The sequence below is a fragment of the Emydura macquarii genome, unplaced genomic scaffold, assembly GCF_026122565.2.
Source record: "Emydura macquarii macquarii isolate MOO-44397 ecotype Brisbane River unplaced genomic scaffold, CSIRO-AGI_Emac_v2 contig_2481, whole genome shotgun sequence".
Classification (NCBI taxonomy): Eukaryota; Metazoa; Chordata; order Testudines; family Chelidae; genus Emydura; species Emydura macquarii.
In genome coordinates, this window is record NW_027132618.1 from 303,327 (window position 1) to 324,827 (window position 21,501).

Consider the following 21,501-nt stretch of genomic DNA (forward strand, 5'->3'; position numbering starts at 1 on the left):
GCTTGAGGAGAGGCAATTTGAGAATCCCAGGGTATAGGCAGTTATAGGCATTGAAACCATAGTTTCAGGGAAAACTTTATGTACCCTGCATATGGTCTTCCATGATACTGAAACTCTATGAATTGTATATGTGACTTTTTCAATCATACCATGTTCCTACCAGGCTATTTGGAAAATCTTATGCATTCAGCAAGGTGTATTAAGCTTTTCATGCCAGCCCCAGTTTTAATTTCAGCACCTGTCTGACTCCTAGGCCCCCATGTCCCAACATCTCCTTCTGCACATCTCTGCACATAGGAAATATACAGACACTGAGGAATAGGTCTGTAGCACACCTTCAGAATCTAAATCAAACTTAGGTGTGCATACATATGCAGCTCAGCTTTCTTTAACTTCCTGAGCTTATTAAGAAATCTCCATGGAAAAAGACCTGTGCATTCTTGTTATGTGATTTACATTCAGAGACTTTTTGAAATGGCAGATCTGTCTTTGCTTGAATAAAAGAAAAAAAAATGAAATTCAGGCAGAGATCAAGTGCAAAAAATTCCAGTTAGATAAGTTGAAAGTTCCAAATGAATTAATCTGGGTTTAAAATGGAAGCCATAATGCATCCCTAACCTCAGTGGTGTGCTTGTTGCTTTGCTCTTAAAATAAGCCAGTAGGAGGAATAAATCTATTTTAAGTATTAATGCACTAAAAGGTATGTGCCACTAGCTGTGAAGAAACTACTTTTGATGCTCCTTTCTTTATCTGGTAGATACCTTAGCATTGAGCTTGAACTCTATTTCTTTATCGGAAATTCAGCAAGTTATACTTGTAATTTCCTGGTGATTCTCCCATTCTTATTAGTTTACTGTACTGTAAATGACTTGTGGCCTCCTACAATAAAAATATATAGCTGTTTTCTGTACTACAGAAGCCTACAAAAAGCAGTTTTTCATGGACTTGCATCCAGTCATTAGTTTTAGAACAGAAAATGTGTCATGGACATAGAGTGTTGGGGAGAGCTAAAAGTTTCACTAGATTATTGTTACAGTAGTGCTGGCATAATTTTTGTTCTGTACTTTTTTCTTCCCCACCTACTGTATTTTTGGATGAAACCTTTATTCACAGGCCTCAAAGTGTTGACATTTACAATGGGAAGATAAATTAGGCTGACAATGTGCAATTATACCCTTTGGCTCATAGCTGATGAGATTTTGTTTAAAAAAAAAAAAATACTGCTAATATAAAAATCTGTATTTTAGGGTAGAATTATATTATTGTGAACATATAGGAAACTTAGCACTTGGCTGAACATCATAGTTTAATAACTTATTCAGTTTCCATTAAGATTCCACGACAAATGCAGTTTTGGTACAATTTATTCTTTGAACGTTGCCTGTATAGATTCCCAGTCTGGGTGAGGCATGTACCTTGGAATATAAGTACTGCAGTTTAAATTTAGACATTTTGTACCGTTAGTTCTTAGGTCCCCCATGCAGGCCAAGTCTGCTGTCTTTAAGTCAGGTCCCTCCTGTGACTGCAGAATGTCTGGAGAGTGAACACAACAGGTACCTATTTTCCTTCAGGGAGAGGGACAATAATTGATTATTTTTGCAGGATCATCATTAACTTTATCCACTGAAACTGAGAGCATGTCTACACTAAAAAGCTAAGTCGAGCTACTTGGGGTCAACTTAAAGCCACCGCAGTAATGACTGCCCTCCTTCGGTTGGTGGGGCGGGTCCTCACCAGGAGTGCTTCCACTGACTGAAGAAGGGCAGTGTGGGGAAGGAGGGGAGATGCCTGAGAGCCAGGGCTCTCAGCTCCCAGTGGGGACCCCGGCTGCCCCCCTTGTTGTCACCTGCTCCCACTTCCCAGCTAGGAGCAGAGTCCCAGCTACCCAGGCTCATGGCCCCCTAGTCCCAGCTGCCCTGTCAGTTTCAGGGCTCACCTAACTGTGAAACTGACAAAGCTGCCTCAGGGCACCACTCCAGCTCCCAGCCCAGAGTGGGGTCCAGCTACCCAGCTCTCCAGGGAAGCTCAGGGCAGCTGTGCTCTAGCTGCCTGGCTTTCTTGTCAATTTCAAGGCTCCTGCTGTGAAACTGACAAGATAGCTAACAGTATGTCTACTGTGATATGGTGCAGGCAGGAGGCAGTAGAAGAGTAGTGAATGGGAGGTATGTGAGTCCCAGAATGCTCTGGGCCTTGTTCCCTGCTGACTAACTCAGAGCCACTGGGGGCAATAAGGAGCAGCTGAGGCTGATTAAGGTTCAGCCAGGTGCTCCATAAAAGGGCTCCGCCCCAAACACAAGGGGCACAAGCTGGAGGAAGTAGGAGTGCTGTGCTGTGGAGCGGAGCGGAGCTCAGCTCTGCAGTCGAACAGTGAGGAGGAAGGTACCAGCTCAAGAGGCCAGAAAGACTGAAGGAGGGGGAGAATTAGCCCAGGGGAAGAGTGTGCCATCTGGAAAGCAGTACCAGCAGCACATAGCTGCTTCTCATAGGGCCCCTGGGCTGGGACCCGGAGGAGCGGGTGGGCCTGGGTCCCTACCCCCTCCCCTGGGAAGACGGGGTGACGGGCAACTTCCTGGCTCACTACAAGCAGGAAGGTGCGAGACCCACTGGAGGGAAGCCGGCCATCAGCCACACTACACAGACACTGTATCGCCCTAACTACACCAACCTAAGCCTTCTGTCTTTCCTGAAAGTGGAGTTATATTGGTGTAGTAGTGCACTTACAGCAGCAGGAGGAAGGCTGTACTGTACACACTGACTTAATTAGGTCGACATAAGCTGCCTTCCTAATTGTGTAGTATACAAGTTCCAGCTCCTTGAAGTGACAATGCAAGCCTCGTCTCTTCCCCTTCTCTTCCTCCTCCTACTGAGCTGGCTTAGATAATATGACTGTTTGATCTCAGACAAGGTAACTTCATTGTTAGACTAACTGACAGAAAAGGCAAAAAAGGTGACCCATTGCATCATTGCTGAGGACCTTTAAGTTGTGAGGATATGCTCAGAGATGCAGAGATGTTTTATGTTTCTGACATGACAGCAAGTGAATTTTAACTATGATGAAAAGAGTGGGTAGGTGAAGTTCTGTGGCCTGCGTTGTGCAGGTGGTCAGACTAGATGATCATAATGGTCCCTTCTGACCTTATAATCTATGAGAGTTAGGTTAGTTGGTTCTTTTGATAAAATCATCAGGTCATCCCCTTGGAGGGCAAGCAGAGGTGGAAGATGAGAACCAGAGTTATTTGATGTGGAAATGGAGGAGTCACTCCAGAAACAAAAGGATTTCTGTGTTTTACACCAAGCCACATCTGCTACCAAGCGAGGCTAAGTGGCACTGCCTCGCTGTTAAGAAAACACTTTGTTAATATCTGGACAGAGCTAAGTTGTTTTGCAGAAAATGTAGACTATTTGTAGAATATAGGAGTAAGTCTAGAGCCTGGAAATTAGGTCTGTATAACTACATCGCTCAGGGGTGTGAAAAATCCATGTCCCTGAATGATGCAGTTAAACTATCCTAACCCCAAGTGTAGACAGTGCTAAACTGATGGGACAAGTCTCCTGTTGACCTAGGTACTGACTCTCTGGGAGGTGGAGTACCTATGCCGATATGAGAAGCCCTCCCGTCAGCATAGGTAGCATCTTCATTGAAGCACTACCGTGTTTTAAGTATAGACAAGCCCTATGAAACAGTCAGTTCTCCCCGAAGATGTCAAGTGGAATTAGATGGTCTACACCCCGTTTATTAGAGTTATGTCTGTGCTGTTATGCAGCCCCACTTTCTAGAGTTATTTCCATATTAACATATAGCTGGGACTCTACCAAAGGTATAGACAGACACCCAAATGCCTTAAAAAAATACTAGTATTAAATGGAATGAATTTGTAACAAATGTCCAGATTTGTCAGAGTTCAACAACCCCTTATCGCTAAAGTTACCCAGAAGATGGAAATAGTTGAGATTTGTTAAGAATTAAGCCAGAGAATCTGTCGTAGCAAGCATGCCATTTGGAAGAACATGCAAAAAGGGTTGACTGAAAGAATCACCTGAGATGCTACCCAGAGGGAAAACTTACAGAACTTAACATAGAGGATAGATGGGATTCAGATTTCCATATCATCCATTGAGTATTAATCATACTTTGTGTGTCTAGTAACTTCTAATACACTCATCCTGGTGCCAGTTACAAAATTACTTTTTTCTTAATCTTACTTATCCATGATACATAATGGCAATTGTTTTTCAGTCTGTTATTGAGAGAAGGTTTGAGACTTCCATTGAGGCCAGTGTCACAGCCATCTTTTCAACATATTTCTCTTTTTATCAGTATCTTCTGTCTTGCTTGAGTTAAGTAAGCTTAAGCTATTTCCTTTTCACACTCACACACTCACTTCTTTCTGTTACTGTCATCTGTATGTTGAGTGCTGAGCTGTGAGGTTTCTGGCATCACATGCTGCTTTCTAGAGGCATTTTGACTTAGTGTGGTAGGGGTTGTCTAGTAACTTGCCTTCTCTAAAGGAGGTAAAGGTGTTCTCAGTCAAGAGTGGGCCCGGGTGCTCTTTGCCGACTTTCATGAGCCATGGTGGCTAAGACTTCACATGTAGTAGTCCAGACATCCCTCGGTGCTTTCAGGACCGTAGGTTGTGCGATTGAACCAAATGTTCAAAGGAAGTTGGAATGATCAGTTTTTTAATCTCATTTCTGGTAGGTAGATTTTTTTCAGCAAAGTAGGATGAAAATTACTTACAAGATTTTTTTTTGGAGTTAGATAAAGGCAGTCTGGAAGGTTAGCTGATTCACTGTTTGAAATAATTCTGTCATCTTGTGATTTTTATAGTTTCAAGGGCAAAGACTGGGCAGGGATTTTGTTTTTTCCAGACATTGTATATGCTTGGGGATCTGATTTAGGTTCACAATGCGTTTTGCACCACTGCACTGTAGTTGTGTGTGTGTGTGTGTGTGTGTGTGTGTGTTTGAAATCTAAAAAAAGTTAAGAGTGAACTATAAAAATAATTTGGAAGAGCACTGATAGTAATATACATTTCAAGTGAATACAACGCTCTGGCCAATCAGATTATCCCATTCATCATGTCTATAATTATGAATGTCCTTATACATGTATTTAACTAGCATTGTTAGTGTTCTCAACTTAATATTTTTTCTTTGAGGTTTAACAGAAATTGTAATCTTACAAAATATGCTTCACTTATATTTTTGCTTTTCTTAATTTAGTATATGAAAATGATGACCAGCTGCTGTGGAATCCTGATTATTTATCAGAAGATAAAGTGGTTGAATTCCTCAATGAAGCCTCCAGGAGAACAGGAGATGAGAAAGGACTAGATGCAATTCCTGAAGGATCCCATATTAAAGACAATGAACAGGTACATACTGGAATTTGTCATGGCCATAGTGTGTATTACAGTGTGTCTTGTAAGTCTGTCACATTCGCTGCCCCCATACCTGTTTTGAAATGGCTTCTTTTTTCTCTCATCCCCCTCAGAGGAACTAAATTGCTTCCCCTCCACCCCCCAAACCAAAGCAAATGTCTAAGAACCCAAATCAATAACACAATGCATACTCAGTTTTTAAATTAACAAGTGCATTAAGAAACGTGTTTTTAATCTGCAAAGACCTAAATTTTGGTCTCTGTCTTTGCTGTAGATTTTATAGTGCTTTACTAACTAGAACCAAATTCTGTTCCTGCCCTGAATAAAAGGACATGGACTTGACAAATGTGTGCATTGATGATGTGCACATATGTCCAAATCTCATGTCAAAACAATGTAAATCTTGTTAAGATGCATCTTTTGGGGGGCTGGGCCTGTGAAGAAATGTGCATACATTTCTTAAAGCACAAAAACATCAGTCCTGCAGATTTCCTAATCTTAAGGATAAAACAAAATTAAGGTAAACCAAAATTGCCGGCCCAAGTTGGTTAGTCTTTATGTGTAACTGACCATTTGTGCACATTTTCTGGGATATCAGAATTCCGTTTCTGAGTATCTCCACAGAACTTGTCATACCTCTGCATCTTAGGGATCAGTTATAAAATTTTGTCCTATAAATTAGGGTAGAGCATGGGAGCGATTTCAGAGTACACAACAGTACAGTACAATAGTTGAGAACAAGAAATGAAGAAGGAAAAAGTGTGTATTATACATATACTTCCTAGGAGGTGTATAACCTCAAAGTTATCTCCATTTGTAAGTGTTTTATATGTTTTTATATTGCTGTTTTAAGTAGTTCTTAAAATAGTTTGTTCTACTGGATTTTTAGAGAAATTAGACTTTTCTGAATAAGTTTAAGTAATTGATAATTGCACCATTGTAGCACTATGCAAATTCAGTAGTATATGGAGTCAAGCATTAAATGTGTAGTTTTTCCCTTTCCAGGCATTGTATGAATTGGTTAAGTGCAATTTTGATACAGAAGAATCATTGAGAAGATTAAGATTTAATGTAAAAGCAGCCAGAGGTAAGCATACATCACATTTTAAATGTACTTTTTATTTTTTACCTATGCCGCCTTTAATTTATCAAAATCATTAAAATTTGGGTATTGATTGCTATTGTCAGACATCTCAGATTACAGCAGGATTTCACATCAGCATTGTGTAGCACTCTTACTGCTGTTCCCCAAATCCAGGAATGAATGATCTCTACCCCATGTTCAGAGTTCACTTTTAATGCAGCCATATAGGGATGACCTTGACACTACTTCTAAAAGTTCAGGGCCAAAATGAGATTTTGGAGGATGAAGTGATGGGCATAGTATAAATATGTAAGTATCTAGACAATAACACACAAAGAAGAGGCTTTATGAATTAAAAAACTTGACATTTTTATTCATTACTTTGTAACTTTTTAAAATTTAGAATTTTGTATGCACCCAACTAAATTATGAATTCTAGAGGGCTTATTCTCTATATTCATGCCTCTGGACTTTTATATAATTCACTGTTGTTATTGTGTGTGAAATATACAAGAATTCAAAATTCTAAGTAAAAAAAGATTAGGCCTCTTAATCTTGTTGACAGAAAAAGATTCTAAACTTTAATAAACTAACCTGAATTTTTAGAAGACATGTATTGTGCACTTTCTGTCCTTGTACAGATCTTTCCTTTGTATCCTTCTGTCTGTGGTGTTGTTTTCTCTTCATTCATTTAACATTTTACCCTCTGTCTTAGTATTAGTTCTTCCTCTCCTTTTCTTTACGCACCCATCTGTTAGCACTCCCTGCCTGCTCTGCTCCTGAGGCTTCTTTTCATGAAGGTGATGACATAGAGAAAATTAGAATCCTAGACCTATCTACGCAAGAAAATCACTGAAAAGCATAGATTCTCTTCCTTCTTCACCACACCATCCCTCCTATTGATCCGTGACCAAACTGTTCAATACCTGGGATGAAATCCTGACTCAGTCAGTGCGAGCTTTGCCACTGACTTCAATGGTACCAGAATTTCTTACCCTGTAAATTGGAAAGCACAATTGGTCCCTGTGGTCAAACATTTCTTATTTACTGAGATAGACATAGCCTTAAGTCTCCTAATATTTCTTGATAGTTGCTCATTTCAGTTAAATGTATTGTCAGATTGATCTGCTCTGGACTTCTCTGCCATCCCAGTTAGGGTCCTTTTAAATTAATAAAATGACCTTTTGCTCTCGGCGGCTGTGATAATGTCTCCCTCTACCTGTCCTTGAATAGTGTTGAAAACAGTTCAGCTGGTAGTGCAGAAGGCATACAACTGTCTTCCATACCATTAAGGAAGACATGATAGAGGTGTAATATGTCTCTTCCTATGAGGTCCTGTCTGTGCTAGAAATATTTCTGGAGGCTTGTTCTCCTTTAATCATCTTAAGATCAAGAATCTTTAATACAGTGGTTTTTGTATCAAACTCATGAGCGTCCATTTGTTATCCTTATGTGGTCACTTTAAAGTATGCTTTCTGTATTGTATTTCTTATTTCAGAAGAGTTAGCTGTTTGGACAGAGGAAGAATGTAGGAATTTCGAACAAGGACTGAAGGCCTATGGGAAGGATTTTCACTTGATTCAGGCGAACAAGGCAAGGATGATTGATTTTTTTTAAAAATGTAATCCTCTTCCTACATTTTTTTTGTAGCTGAAAAGATCTTTTGACTTCCTTCCAAATACATTCTTTTTTCTTTAGTCATTATACTATACATATCCTTTCACTTGATCTACCCCAGGAGGGTGTTCTGATTAGCTTCATGAGTTAGCTGGCATTACATGGAATGTGGGAAAACAATTCTGATATGCCCAGATTTCATTGTGTAAGGCCTTAAATGGGTCTGTTCACAAAAAAGAGTTTGTCATCAATATCACTTAACTGGTCAGAATGTATTATATAATCTTGTTAAATAAACTTGAAGATTCTGTGGAGTGTGGTAGGCATCTTCAGAAATGCTGCAACCAAGGTTGTTACAGGAATGTGAGTAGGAATTTTCATATTGTAATAGTTTCTCCACTGATTGAATATCTGGATATTTTGGAGTTGAGTTCAAGTTTTAATTGTATATTTCGTTCAAAACCCTAGGCAAGTATAAGTTAGAGGGTAATGAAAGCTTTTTTTCAGAACCCACTGGGAAATAAAATATGGGTGGATTCGCCCACTAGCATGCAACAAAAATTCTTGTAGGCAATCTGCAGGAATACTGGCACTATGGTGTTTTTGCATTTTGTCCAGAGGTGTGTCTGTCAAAGCATATGTAAAACTTATAAGAGGGCAACTTCAGAACCTGCTTTCTACAATTCTCCATTACGTGTTTTTGCCCGCCCCACCTGCAGACTCTAAGGCAGATCCTCAGCTGGTGTAAAATGTGAAGTCAAATGAGCATTTGACACATAACATCATCTGTCCCAAGTTCCTAAAGGTGGTTCCCACTGCATTCCTAGGGGTGTGAAAGCTGCTCCATAAATCATTCCCTTTAATAGAAACTGGTCTACACTACAAGGTTTTTTGGTGACAAAAGTCAGCTTTTGGCGACAGAATTGGTGGTGTACACACTACAATGCTCCCCCTGCTGCCAAAACTCCCCTGCTTTGGTGACAAAATAAAACCACGTGGAGAAGAGGCGTAGCGCTTTTTGTGACAAACATAAAGCAACAAAGCATTAGTGTAGCTGTGTGCCATAACTTGGCTCCAGGAGCTATCCCACAATGCCCACCCTGACTCTCTGCTCACTGTTTTGAACTCTGCTGCGCTGCCCTGCATTCCAGCTACCCAGGCATGCGCCCCTCCCCTTTCAAAGCCCCAGGAAGTTTTGAAATTGCTTAGCATGGAGAGCTCACACAGCTACTGCCCAACTCAGCATGCCAGCTCCCAGCCACAAACATATCTGCCTGGACTGCAGTGGGAGGGGGTGGATCATTCTCCTAGTCTGTGGTAAGAGGAGGCTGTGGGAGAATGCTGAGAGAATCAGTTCTGCTCTCCTAAGGCAGGCATGCGGGCAGCATGAGCTACTATTGGGGGAAGTGGGGGGACTGATGTGTTATGGAGAGCCAGGGAGGGAGGCGGGCTGATTTTGGGGTGTTCGCCTCCTCCCGCCAGTATAGAGGTCTCCGCTGAGCTTGCGGGGGCAGGGCAGGGGGACACCAGCTATCTGTGCACCAGCTTCTGCCTCAGGATTGGTTGCTTCCGGCTGCTGTCTGAATTTAGAGGCAGCATGCGGACACACTCACTGTCTCTGTCTCTCACACACTCACTCACTCCCTGTCTCTCACTCTCCCCACCCACACACACTTCTGTGGGCTTCTTGTGTTTGTGTTCAGCAAGGTCAGTGTGGCTGACAGGGCAGTAGAAAAGCGGGTGTCAAACTAGTAGGATGCCCATGGAATGATGGGATTTAGAAATCATCATGTGACGCTGTGGCTGTCCCATGAGGCATTGCAAGCCCTTCCCAAAACACCCTGCTTGCAGTTGCACAGTGGGATAGCTACCACAGTGCACCACTGCCTGTGTCGATGCAAGGGCTGGTAGTGTGAGTGCACTCCACTGACACAAGGAGCATATTGAGGACATGCAACAGCAGTTTAATTACAGCGGTGGCTGTACGCCGGCATAACTCGTGTCGACAAAACTCGGTAGTGTAGACAAGGCTCACTTGTGAGTGCTCTCCCTGCAGCATATGCCTCCTGTCACCACTGGACTTATTTCAGCTCAGTGCTGAAATAAAGTAGTTCTCTATTTAGCATAGATGCCAAGGCTAGAAGGGGCCATTGTGATCATCTGGTTTGACCTCCTGTATATCACAGGCCATAGAACTTCCCCAAAATAATTCCTAGGTGTGTATCTTTTAGGAAAAACATCCAGTCTTGATTTAAAAATCGTTAATGATGGAGAATCCACCACAACTCATGGTAAACTGTTCCAATGGTTAATTACCCTCACTGTCAAAAATTTGCACCTTCTTTCCTGTTTGAATTTGTCTAGCTTCAACTTGCAGCCATTGGATCATGTTATACCTTTTTCTGCTAGACTGAAGTGCCCATTATTCAATATTTGTTCCCCATGTAGATTCTTAGGTTGTATTTGCATGATAATTGCACTGGTAGTATGCCATGATTGCTCATGGCACGTTCATTTCCACCTGGACCCACCCCCCTTATGTTTCCTTAAGCTAAACCACTCATTGAAATGTGTGGATAATGAACATTCACAGAAATGTTCTGCCATTGTGATTTAATGTTTGAATGCAAAGGCATATGCTGGGGAAGCAAACTCTCTTTCCCTGTTTAACTTGCTCCTTTTTTTAATTTATCAAAATCAGGATTTGGCATTTAGTTTTATCTGGAAAAATAACTACCAGAATATTTCTGAATTATGCAAGAAAAGTATATCACAGGAACGTAAGAATTGCCACACTGGATTAGATGGACCTCTGGTTTGACCCGCTATCCTCTCTGACAGTGGCCAGCACGAGATGCTGCTGAGGAAAGTGTAAGACCCCTCCTGTAGGCAGATGTGGGATAATCTGTCTCCCATGTAGCTCTCATCTACCTTCTTTGTACCATTTATTACTTTATATACCTTTAGCCTGTAACTCCCAAAGTATAATATGTCCCATGGTCTCTAGCAGACAGTTTGGATTCATCAATGTTTTGTGTGGCACCTATTTCACAGGTACGAACAAGATCTGTTGGCGAGTGTGTGGCATTTTATTACATGTGGAAAAAATCAGAGCGGTATGACTTCTTTGCGCAGCAGACCCGATTTGGGAAAAAGAAGTACAATCTTCATCCTGGTGTGACGTAAGCTGTACTATTTTTTTTCTTTCATACATGTAAGATCAGTTGTCTTTCCTTAATACTGCTTTCTTCTAAAATAGAGTAAGAACTTGATTACGCCATAATTTCTGTTTCCAGTAGGAAACTGGCCACCAGCCAAGGGGAAAAGAGATGTAATCAGTTCCACGTAATCGCTAAAAATATACCGTTTGTTAGCATTAGGGCTAACCACTTACACTGAACAATTCATTTAATGTTTTCTCTTTGTGAACTGTCAGAACAGATCACAATTTCTACAGCTATGCTCACTGATGAATGTTTTATGCAAACAAATCGCAATCACAAATTTCAAATGGGCTTTCTGCAAGTGTTCTGCGGTAGTTTTGTCAAATTTGTTGTTTTGGCAAACATTCATCCCAATAAACTTGTTCACTTGAATATTCAGACAACAAATAATAATGTGCACACACAGCCAACGCCTGTTTGTTTACATTTCAATTGAAATGTTTGCAGGGTAACTATTTTCAGTTTTTAACTAGATGGTGCCACGTTTTGTTGCTTCTCTAGGTTGAGTGCATTGCACACTGCCAGGAGGAACTCCTTGCGTTCCTCAGTATTCCCTTCCCCAAAAGCTCCCTGTATGCCACCCTCCCATCCCCTTCAGTTTCAGGGACTCCCTGTATACACACCCTTCATGCCAAGGGCTCTCCGGGGCCCCTGATTGCCCCCTTCCTTCTGCGCTGTAGACAAATAACAGGAGAATCAAAATCAGTGTAAGGAGACTATAAAGTTAACTGTCTGTGCAAGGTACCGCCTGAATACTTGAAGCAGGTCTAAAAAGAGTGGGGGGAGGGGTGTCGGGGTGGGTGTGTGTATGTGTGTAATGCACACAACCAACTTCTAAAAAGCAAAACCGATGTGTTCATTTTTAGGGATTACATGGACCGTCTTTTAGATGAAAGTGAAAGTGCTGCTTCCAGTCGAGCTCCCTCTCCTCCCCCCACAACCTCCAACAGCAGCACAAGCCAGTCTGAGAGGGAGGATAGCACAACTAGCAACAGTAATCAGAATGGTAAGTAAACACTGATTTTCCCACCCCCCCATTTCCCTCACTTATAAAAGAAGTTGCACCCACAGAGCAACGTTGGAAATGTGCTGGAAAGTTGTAAGAGGAATTCAATATATATTTTTAATGGGAAGAGAGAGAACCATTGAAATGTCTTAATTTCAGGGGATTCTGACAAGGTATCGGTGGTAAATTACAAAATGAAAAGGCCATATTTGCACGTTAATTTTCATACAAAATGTTTGGCGAGTTTTACTTTCTTCCTCTTAAATGTTTTAACCTTTTCATACTCAATCCTACCACATCTGTGCAGGTGCTTAACTGAGTAATTCCATAGACTTTAAAGTTAAATGTAGGCTTGAGACCATATTGACATGTGACAAGTTAAAACTTCTCCACTGCTTGCTTCAGGTGATGCATCAGAAGCAGAGTTAACTAACCTGCTAAACTTACCAGTATTTGGGTCTTGGAGGACTGGCAGCAACGAGAGTAAGAGGGTAATAGGCATTCAGAGAGAAGACAGGTGTGGGTGGAGGAGGATATGGACCAGTCTTCTCCAATTGTTCGGAAGTGAAGGCACCAGCAGGAGGAAAGATGGGGTATGAGCGGGAGGCCAAATCATATTGACCATGGAATCAGGAAGGAAGCCCCAAGAAGTTGAGCAACATGCTGCACAGAAGGTTAATTGGGGAGAATCTGTCAGCTGCTTGTTCTCATCTCAGAGTACAACCTTCCCTGTTCAGACACTTAAAAAGAAACTGGCAAGTAGAATACAGAAGGTAGAGAGAGACATACACACATGCTGTTATATTGGAAGCAGTCTAGGAAGTTAGCTGTATTTGTGAGCTAGCACTGAAAGGATTTAAATCCTCCTGATGCATATGCTGCTATTTGATTCCTAAATGTGATATCTTCTCCTGTTACAAAGTTGAATCAGTCAAATATTTGTGATCAAACTGTAAAGAATAAAGTCATGATGGATTAAAATTTGCAGAACTGATATTCACAGTGAGCTTTATGCATAAATGAATATGATGGCTGAGCTCAGTCAATGAACTTCTAACAAGTGACAAAGTTAAACGGAGATGAGATATATTTTAGACATTTATATATAGAATACTGTGAAGCTGCTCAATTTCATATTGCCAGTTTTCATACAATTATTGAGATAAAGATTTTCGTGTGTGACTACAGAGTTAATAAATTCTGCTGGCTCCCTAGATCCTGTCATATATGGACTAATATGAGTATTTTACTTCTGATAATTTTGCTGGAAAAAGCTTCTAACTTTTCCCAGATGAATTTCATTTGCATAAGGAAATAACGTTTTTTTAAAGTGGAATAAAAAAGAAACTAAGCAGCTCTGATTCTCATAGGTTTGTTTTTTGATTCACCTGCAAATTGAAGTAAGCAGCATTTCTTAGCTCTAAATCTTTAAAATGATTATGTGAGAATGGCAGCTTGTTATTCCACAGATCCTCTCCCCCCCCACATGCCAGTCTTATCTGCGGAGTTTACAAACAGAAATCATCTTGTGCACTTAGCCCTTCAGAGCCAGTACAACTGTGTGAGAGAGCTGGAGTCTTTTCATCGTTGTGCCCAAGTTACAGTGCCCCAACAAAAATAAAAAATATTTACTAACTTCCAAATCCAACGCCAGTCAAACTCAGCGAAGACAGAGATTTTAACTGATGTTACTGAAGGCATAATTTGGAGAAAATACATTGCACGTGGCATCTGAGGATATTGTTTGGCCTGCAGAGCCTCTGTTACCAGGGTCCTGTGCAAGAAGAGAAGAATCCAGTTTGACTTCTAGAGTCCAAGTTGAAGTTTCAGGCTGGCAATTAGGGGGGAAAATTTTTAATTATAAATTGCACATATTTGATTTGGAACTCCACAGGACACAATAAACATGAAGCTCCACACTCATTGTGAAGCCCTTTTTAGCATAGAAAAGCATTTTAATTAGATCATTTTAAATCAAGGTATATTAACAGAAAACAGTTTAAAACATTTTCCAATATCTTTAAAAGAATGCATTAAGCAACTGTGGATGTTAAGAACAAAAGCTATCAATCATCCCCTGCTAAGTAATGTTGGGGAGTAGGATTCTACTGTCTTGTGGAAAATAAATGAGTATCAGCAGCTCCTTTATTGCACAAGAGATGGACCTGAGAGTCTCTCATACCTCCTGTCAGGGTTAGGTGTATTTTTTCCTTAACTGCTAGTCACTGTAGGGTAGGCACAGAAACTTGACACTGTCTTCATGGTGGATCAGTTTCCTTGTATTGCTTTCACCTTACAGTATTTAGATAAAGTAACAATTTGGATTTTTGAGGAAGGAGTTTCCTTGCACTTTAGAATGAGTGCTGCAGTCTGAAGGAAAACTATTCAATTAACTTTTCTCAGGTTGATATAGGCATGAATCTTATAAAAGGACTGAGAAATCTGTGGTATCTTAGGCATATGTATCCAAACTAGATTGTAGTACTGCTGAATTCTATAGGATGTTGTTGAGTCTGTATATCAGCTATAGCTTATCATGGCTTCAGGGATAGACATCTTGGAATGGCAATAAATTTGTAATGTGTCATAATTGAAGATGCTTATACTGAAGATTGGCTTTCAGTTTTTATGGAACTGAATAAGGGTCTATTTTATTGATTGTTAGAAATTGCTTAATGTCTCGTTCACATTTCTTCTGTAATGCAGGTGTATCCACTAATGGGCCAGGTGAGGTATCAAGTAAAGATGAAGTAAAAATTGAAGGATTGCATGTGAATGGACCAACAGGTGGCAAGAAAACGCCCCTCTCAGATCTGGACACAAATGGATATGAAACTGACAACCTTTCCATTGACCCTAAACTTGCTCATTCAGCTGTAAGAAACGAAAATGATTTTGAAGAAAAAAATGAAAGACCCGCAAAGAGAAGAAGAATCAACAGCAATGGAAAAGAGAGTCCAGGTTCCTCAGAATTTTTTCAAGAAGCAATATCACATGGGAAGTTTGAAGAACTAGAGACTTTGGATGACTGAATATGGGAGCTCATTTTATTCCTTGGAGTAAATTCTGGGGTGCCTAAAATTTTCAGGGTTGATGGGTTACCTTATAAAATCAAACTCCTTGAAGCAATCTGAGATTTTTCTTATACCTTTTAGCTGGCTTTGAAGTTCTGCTGCTTTTCAGGCCTGAAATGCAGAACTGGAATATTTTGTTTCCCAGAGCTATGGGCTACTACTGTTTTGGCAACATTTAGGTATTTTAAGGTGTATGAGAAATGAATCCGTAAACTTGTTTGTATAGTGACCACATTTCCTGCTTACTATATTAAGGAAATTTCTATTATATACATTCTTCAAATTGTTGGTAGAGACTGTACTATTGTACAAATCACATTTTTAAAGAGGAGGACTGGTTCAAATTTCAAATTGTCACAAGTGGTTGATGTGAAATTTAGAATTCCAAGACACAAGGAAGGAGCAGGTACAGAGATGTTCATTCAGTCTAGATGAAGAGAAGTGCTATACAATTAAGGAACCCCTATGAATCCTGAAAGTTCGGAGCACGATTATTTTTATATATAGAAGTTTAAAAAAATAAACCAAGTCAGGTTTGTATATGTAAAATTGTTGACATCAATGATGTCTTCCATATTCTTATCTGGGCTAAAGAAATACGTTCTGTATTTTTCCAGATTTCTTTGTAGCCTTTGAAAGATTTTTACAGTACTTATGTCTTGATTGAGCTGTCCTTTCTTAAAACAAAAGCTTGTATAATTTTCTTAACTTGTACAATTGGTAAACTTTTATGAGAGAATAGATATTCTGGGTCTAATGTCAGCTTCATTTTATTTTGTTAAAGCCTTTCTTAAAAAAACAAAAAACAACAAAAAACACACTAAAAACAAATGTTTAAATGTTTCTGTAGTTATTACCAAGTCATGGTTTCTTCTCAGAAAACTGTAAACCATTAAAATTGTTTTCAGAATGGTTAAAGCAGTCATATAATTATGAGAATCTGACTTTTCAAATTTCTATCTTAGGACAAATAGTGATTTTGAGAATGTTGGAGTTAAGCATGATGCTTTTATTGCACAAACTTTCTTGCTTTTCTTATACATTTTCAAATTTTATTTTTGAGGTAAGAAAAAAGCTTAATTTCAGCCTAATGTTTAAATATGTTAAAACTTTGTTAGCCAAGGTCATTCATTGATGATTTTTAATACATCTTGTATATTTCACTGACCACAGAAAGGGTAGGAAATGGATCAAGTGATACTGGTTGCATAAATTAGGAATTAATGCACAGCTGGTTACTGTGGGCCTGATCTTGCATCCCTGTGAACCACTGGGATTCATACTGTTGACTACTTCAGCGGGTGCAGAAGCAGCATCTATGTACATAGTTGGCACAGCATGTATGTATACATATATACATGTATATATGTAAGAGGTGATTGTAGGTTTGGTATCTATTTTTAAGAGAAGGTGCTAGAAAGTAAAACCCTTATCAAGGGAGGGGTGTGCTAAATCTGTTCTTTCTAGCTTTCCCAGTAAATGTCTCAAATTTGTTGAGGTGCGGGGTTATGTCTGTGAAGTAGAAAGTTTACAAAGTTTACAGTACCAGTTCTTTTTAGCCACAGCTACACAAAATAGTGTAAAGAAACCCATAGGAAACATTGCCCTGATTGTATAATTTATACTTATCTTCTACTTCTGTGGTTTTACAAATATACTGTTGCCTTTTTACTTGGTTATTTCTGCTGTTCTTCAAAAGTTTATGTATCTTCAGAGCTTCACTTTGAAAATTATGGTCATGTGGTTTCAAACCTATTTGACTTAGAAAAACACACAACTTTTTTTTTTTTAAAAACAGTTTTTGCTTTGCATGAGGCAGTTAAATACACTGAGCCAAATTCAGACCTGGTGTAACTCCATTGGTTTAATTAGTTGTGTTGGGTATGAAATTAGCTCATTGTTCTCCAATGTCTTAGATGATCTGTTTTAACTGGTTCAGCAGACATTATGACGTTGCCATTAATCTACCTAAAATTAAATAGCAGTTTATACAGAGAGGCATAATTAAGAGATTGTTTAATTTATGGCCTGCATTAATCTTGTGGAGTGATTGCTTTAGAAAGATGGCATTGTAAATATTAAAATTTGGTTCAACAGAAATCCAAAGTATCAAGTCATATCAAAGATGGTATTTAGAAAGTTTCCGAATGAAGGCAGTGCGGTGCTTCTAAAGATCTTTACATTTTTAATCAGAATCCTATTTTAAATTATTATTTGTATGGATTTTTTGTTTGCAAGTTGGAAATACTTGCAAAAACATTTTATCGGAGAGTTTATAATTGTCTCAGGCTTGTGTGTAAAATATGGCACTGTGTACATTTTCAGAAATGTTGATTTGTTTTTAATCTTTTTATCGTATGCCTAAAGAGATCTGACATTCCATACTCATCTAATATGTAATGCTCAGCTATTCTTAAATAAGTATTTAATTATAATTTGCATTTTGTTTTATGCAGGTGTTTTTATACAATATTTGGTTCACCTTCTTCGAAATGCAGCCACTATAACTTGATAAGTCATTGCACTAGTACTATTTAAATTCTAGTAATATAGTAACTTGATTCGTTTCAGAAACATTTAGTACGGTTTGGAACCAAGGAATATTTGAACCGGCTTCCAACTACATTGAAAAGACAGCAGCTTATGTGTAACATTTACTACATTTTTCAAGCACTGTCATGATGTATCCAGCTGGGAGCAGGTGTCCTGGTTCATGAAGTGCTTTATGAGTGCAGCCTGAATCAAAAATTCAGTTCAACAGAACAAACCTTTGTTGGGCTTTATAAAGGATTTAAAGCGATATTTTAAAAAACAAACCTTAAAAATTTACAAATTAGTTTTTATACGTTTTTTTCACGCATAGTAATTTTGCACTGTTAGTAATTCCCTTATCCTTTCCCCATTCCCTGTCTGCAATTCTGGAAAAGCTTATTAAAATATTTTTTTAAATGGATTGTCTGTGTATGCAGTTATTGAGATTTTTAAATTCAGAGCAGAACTTTTAATTGAGTGAATAGCTGTGCTTCCGAAGGATATGCAAATGTATAGACATGTCTTACAGAGGAGTTGGTGGTGACTCCATAGTTAAGATTGTGATGAGATTTGCACTTATACCACAAGAGAAATCCCCTCTGTTTTCCAGTTTAATTACTGAGTTTAGTCTCCACATTTGAGACCAACTTCTGTGAACAATTGAATTTTCTTTGCATTTACTAATTGTTGCAGAGGAAGAAGCTGAGAAGGTACCTGCTCAAATTTTACTATTTTTTCATTCATTTTTCTTTGGGTTCCTCTAGCAAATAACCAGAAACTCTGAACTTCTCTCATACTCAGTTATTTCCCTAATTTGTGATTATCTAATTGGGCTAACAGACCTGTATAGTTACATCAGCTATTTCTGGTTCCCAGTGTTGCCTGCCTTCCTGAGTGACCAGTTCTTCAGAGACCATGGAGAGCCAAGCAGGGCTGTTAAGGGCAGGCTCTGAGAGAAATGTGGGAGGGCGGACGGGTGAATGGGGCTTTGAGGAGTGAGAAAGAAGGCCTGGTCTACACTGAGAGTTTTGTTGACAAAACAGTGCTAGTGTACATACTACAATCAACCCCCTGCTGACAACTGTTTTTTCGACAAAATAAAACCACCTTGACAAGAGGTGTAGGGTTTTGTCAGCAGAGCTAGGGTGACGCAGTGTCAGTGTAGACACTGCACCCATTACAGCAGTGGAGGGGTTGTCATTCTTGTCAATTTCACTGCTCCATGGAATTGACACGAAAGCCAGGGCGGCTGGTTCCCACTCCCCGACTGGGAACGGAGCAAGAAGTCCCAGCTGCTGCAAGCCTGGGGCAGCTGGTTCCCAGCTGTGAGCCCAGCTCTCGGCTACGAGTTAGGGCATGGGCAGCTGGAGCCTGGCTCCCTGGGATGCGGGTGGCTGGCCGGCTGCACGCCGGGACCGGATGGGAGGAGGGCGGCTGGAGCCCAGGTCCTGGCTGAACACTGGGATGTGGGCGGCTGCTGCCTGGCTGCGCACTGGGACACAGGCGGGATGTGTCCTGGCTGGGACCAGAGAGTGGGGTGGCAGCTCACAGGGAGCCGGGGAGATGGTCTCAGCTCACCGCACTGCCTCTTAGGATGGTGGAAGTGCTCCTAATGAGGATGCACTCCACTGACCCAAGGAGAGCAGTGTGTACATCAGCCACCGCTGTAATTATAGGTGTGGCTGAACGTCGACATACCTTATTTCAACTTATTTTTCTAGTATAGACAAGGCATTAGTGAGGGATGTGCAGAGGGATGGAGAAGGACCAGGTTTGTGTACAGGGGAACTTGGTGGGGGAGAGCTTTGGTTCTATAGAGAGCTGCTATGACCATACAGCAGCACAGGGAGAGGAAGGTGTCTGCACCAAGGCATTGGCATAGTAAGGGCTCCCCAACAAGCCTCCCTTGGTCTGTGATGGAGGTGTCAAGTACAGATGCCTTAGCCTAGGATGAAGGGGGAAAAGCAGTGCCTATCAGCTCAACTGCAGTCCCCCACCCACAGGCCCCTTGCTCATCTTCACTCAGTCCCCACAACATGCCCACCAAACCCCTCCGAACCCAGCTAGCCCCACACAGGGCTGCCTACTCGAAGCTAGTGGTGAGAGAGGGAGGCTTGAGGTGCAGGGAGCCCAGTGTCCGTGCTGAGATACATCAGGGAGCTATGTTGGGGCAGCAGTGTGTCTGCACTGTTACCTGAACATTCAGGGTTCCTCACAGCGCTGCTGACCAGGGCTTTGGAGTACCAACATGTCACTGCTGCCTCTGTACAGAGGCAGCGGGGGCCCTCCCTGATCATGGCCCCTGGGGAATAGGGGGAGTGACAGTGTGGGAAGATGGAAGAAGTGGGGACTGAAAAGGGCGGGCCTGGAGTGCAAGTAGTAGAGTGAGGAAGTGCTCTGCTCTGATGTACTCCACCTGTTTCACTGCAAGCTTCTTGCTTGGCCTTAGCCCCTGGCTCCAAATTTCCATCCCGTTTCACTAAGGTATTTGGAAATTGATGAATGTTCTTTCAACTTTGACCTGTACAGAGGGGTTAGAAAATAAGTCAATACTAGTGTAATTTGAATGGCATAAACCTGATGTTTTGTGTCAAGGGTAGGGCCATTGGTGCTCGTTTCCAATGCTAACGAGCTGTGCTGATCCATCAGCTCTGCCAGCAAAATTATTTCAGCCGCTACTGATGCTTTTTTCTTAAGTGCTGGACTGAAAAAGAGCACTTTAGCATCATTTGTGTAGTTTAGAGAACCATGATTTGAAACCCCAGGTCAATCGCTAGTTTAAAATGTAAATTGTGTGTTGACTGGCAGAGTTCCTTAATAATTGAGTTTACAGCCAGGCAATTGGCGAAGTATACCATTGTCACATTGAGAGAAACCTGTGAGTTGAGTCTAAAGAACCTGTTGCTTTTTCCCCAATATCTATCTTAAAAGTTGCACTTCAGCAGATTTATTTCATCCTTGCTTTAACTTCCAGTTTACATCTGCCACGTTTTCTGCTTCCGTTTTTTGCGTCCTAACATTCCCTAATGCCTGTTTCTTATTCAGTGTGCTGTACTCTCCGTGCTCTTATCGTTCCTCTCAAAATTCTCAGTTGTTGGCATCCTTTTAACCCAGTTTCTTCCTCTTAACAGCAAGTTCATCTGGGTGTAGCTATTTAACACCAGTCAGGTCTGTAGATACTTATTCTTCAGCTAGCCCCATTGATGATTGTGGAGCTGGGTACAGATATGCAGCAGCAGCTCAGATTTACACATCAGATTCCGTAATGGCAGAGGGGCCATGAAAGGACCATAGTGCATGCTGCCACAGTAGGGACTTTGCCCTTGTACACTTGTCTGTTGGGAGTTTCACTTTGCAGATGGTGGTGTGCGTGCTAGGCTGGAATATGAGTGAAGGGGAAGAAGCTACATGGTCCCATGTAACAGGAAGCTACCCTTCCACTGCAAAGCCCTTGCCTTGCTTCTCTGCCTGGTGTAAACACGCACTTATCCCTCACCACCAGAACTTGGTCCACTAAATTATAGTGCCTCTCCCAAGATCCCAGGCCAGTCAAGGCTACAGCAACACTGGATCCGGTAGGTTA

At 40.8% G+C, this 21,501-nt stretch overlaps 1 protein-coding gene across 4 annotated transcripts in view; it reads left to right on the forward strand.

Annotated features, from left to right (window-relative positions):
- MIER1 (MIER1 transcriptional regulator) overlaps positions 1–18,339 on the forward strand; it is a 68,165-nt gene extending 49,826 nt beyond the window's left edge. For all 4 annotated transcript variants that reach the window (XM_067563337.1, XM_067563338.1, XM_067563339.1 and 1 more), the window contains exons 8-13: positions 5,224–5,375; positions 6,387–6,468; positions 7,964–8,058; positions 11,137–11,264; positions 12,173–12,312; positions 15,019–18,339. In XM_067563337.1, the coding sequence (XP_067419438.1) occupies positions 5,224–5,375; positions 6,387–6,468; positions 7,964–8,058; positions 11,137–11,264; positions 12,173–12,312; positions 15,019–15,344 (923 nt within the window). In that variant the 3' untranslated portion in view covers positions 15,345–18,339. The remainder of the gene's footprint in view (positions 1–5,223; positions 5,376–6,386; positions 6,469–7,963; positions 8,059–11,136; positions 11,265–12,172; positions 12,313–15,018) is intronic.
- Positions 18,340–21,501: the final 3,162 nt, after the last annotated feature.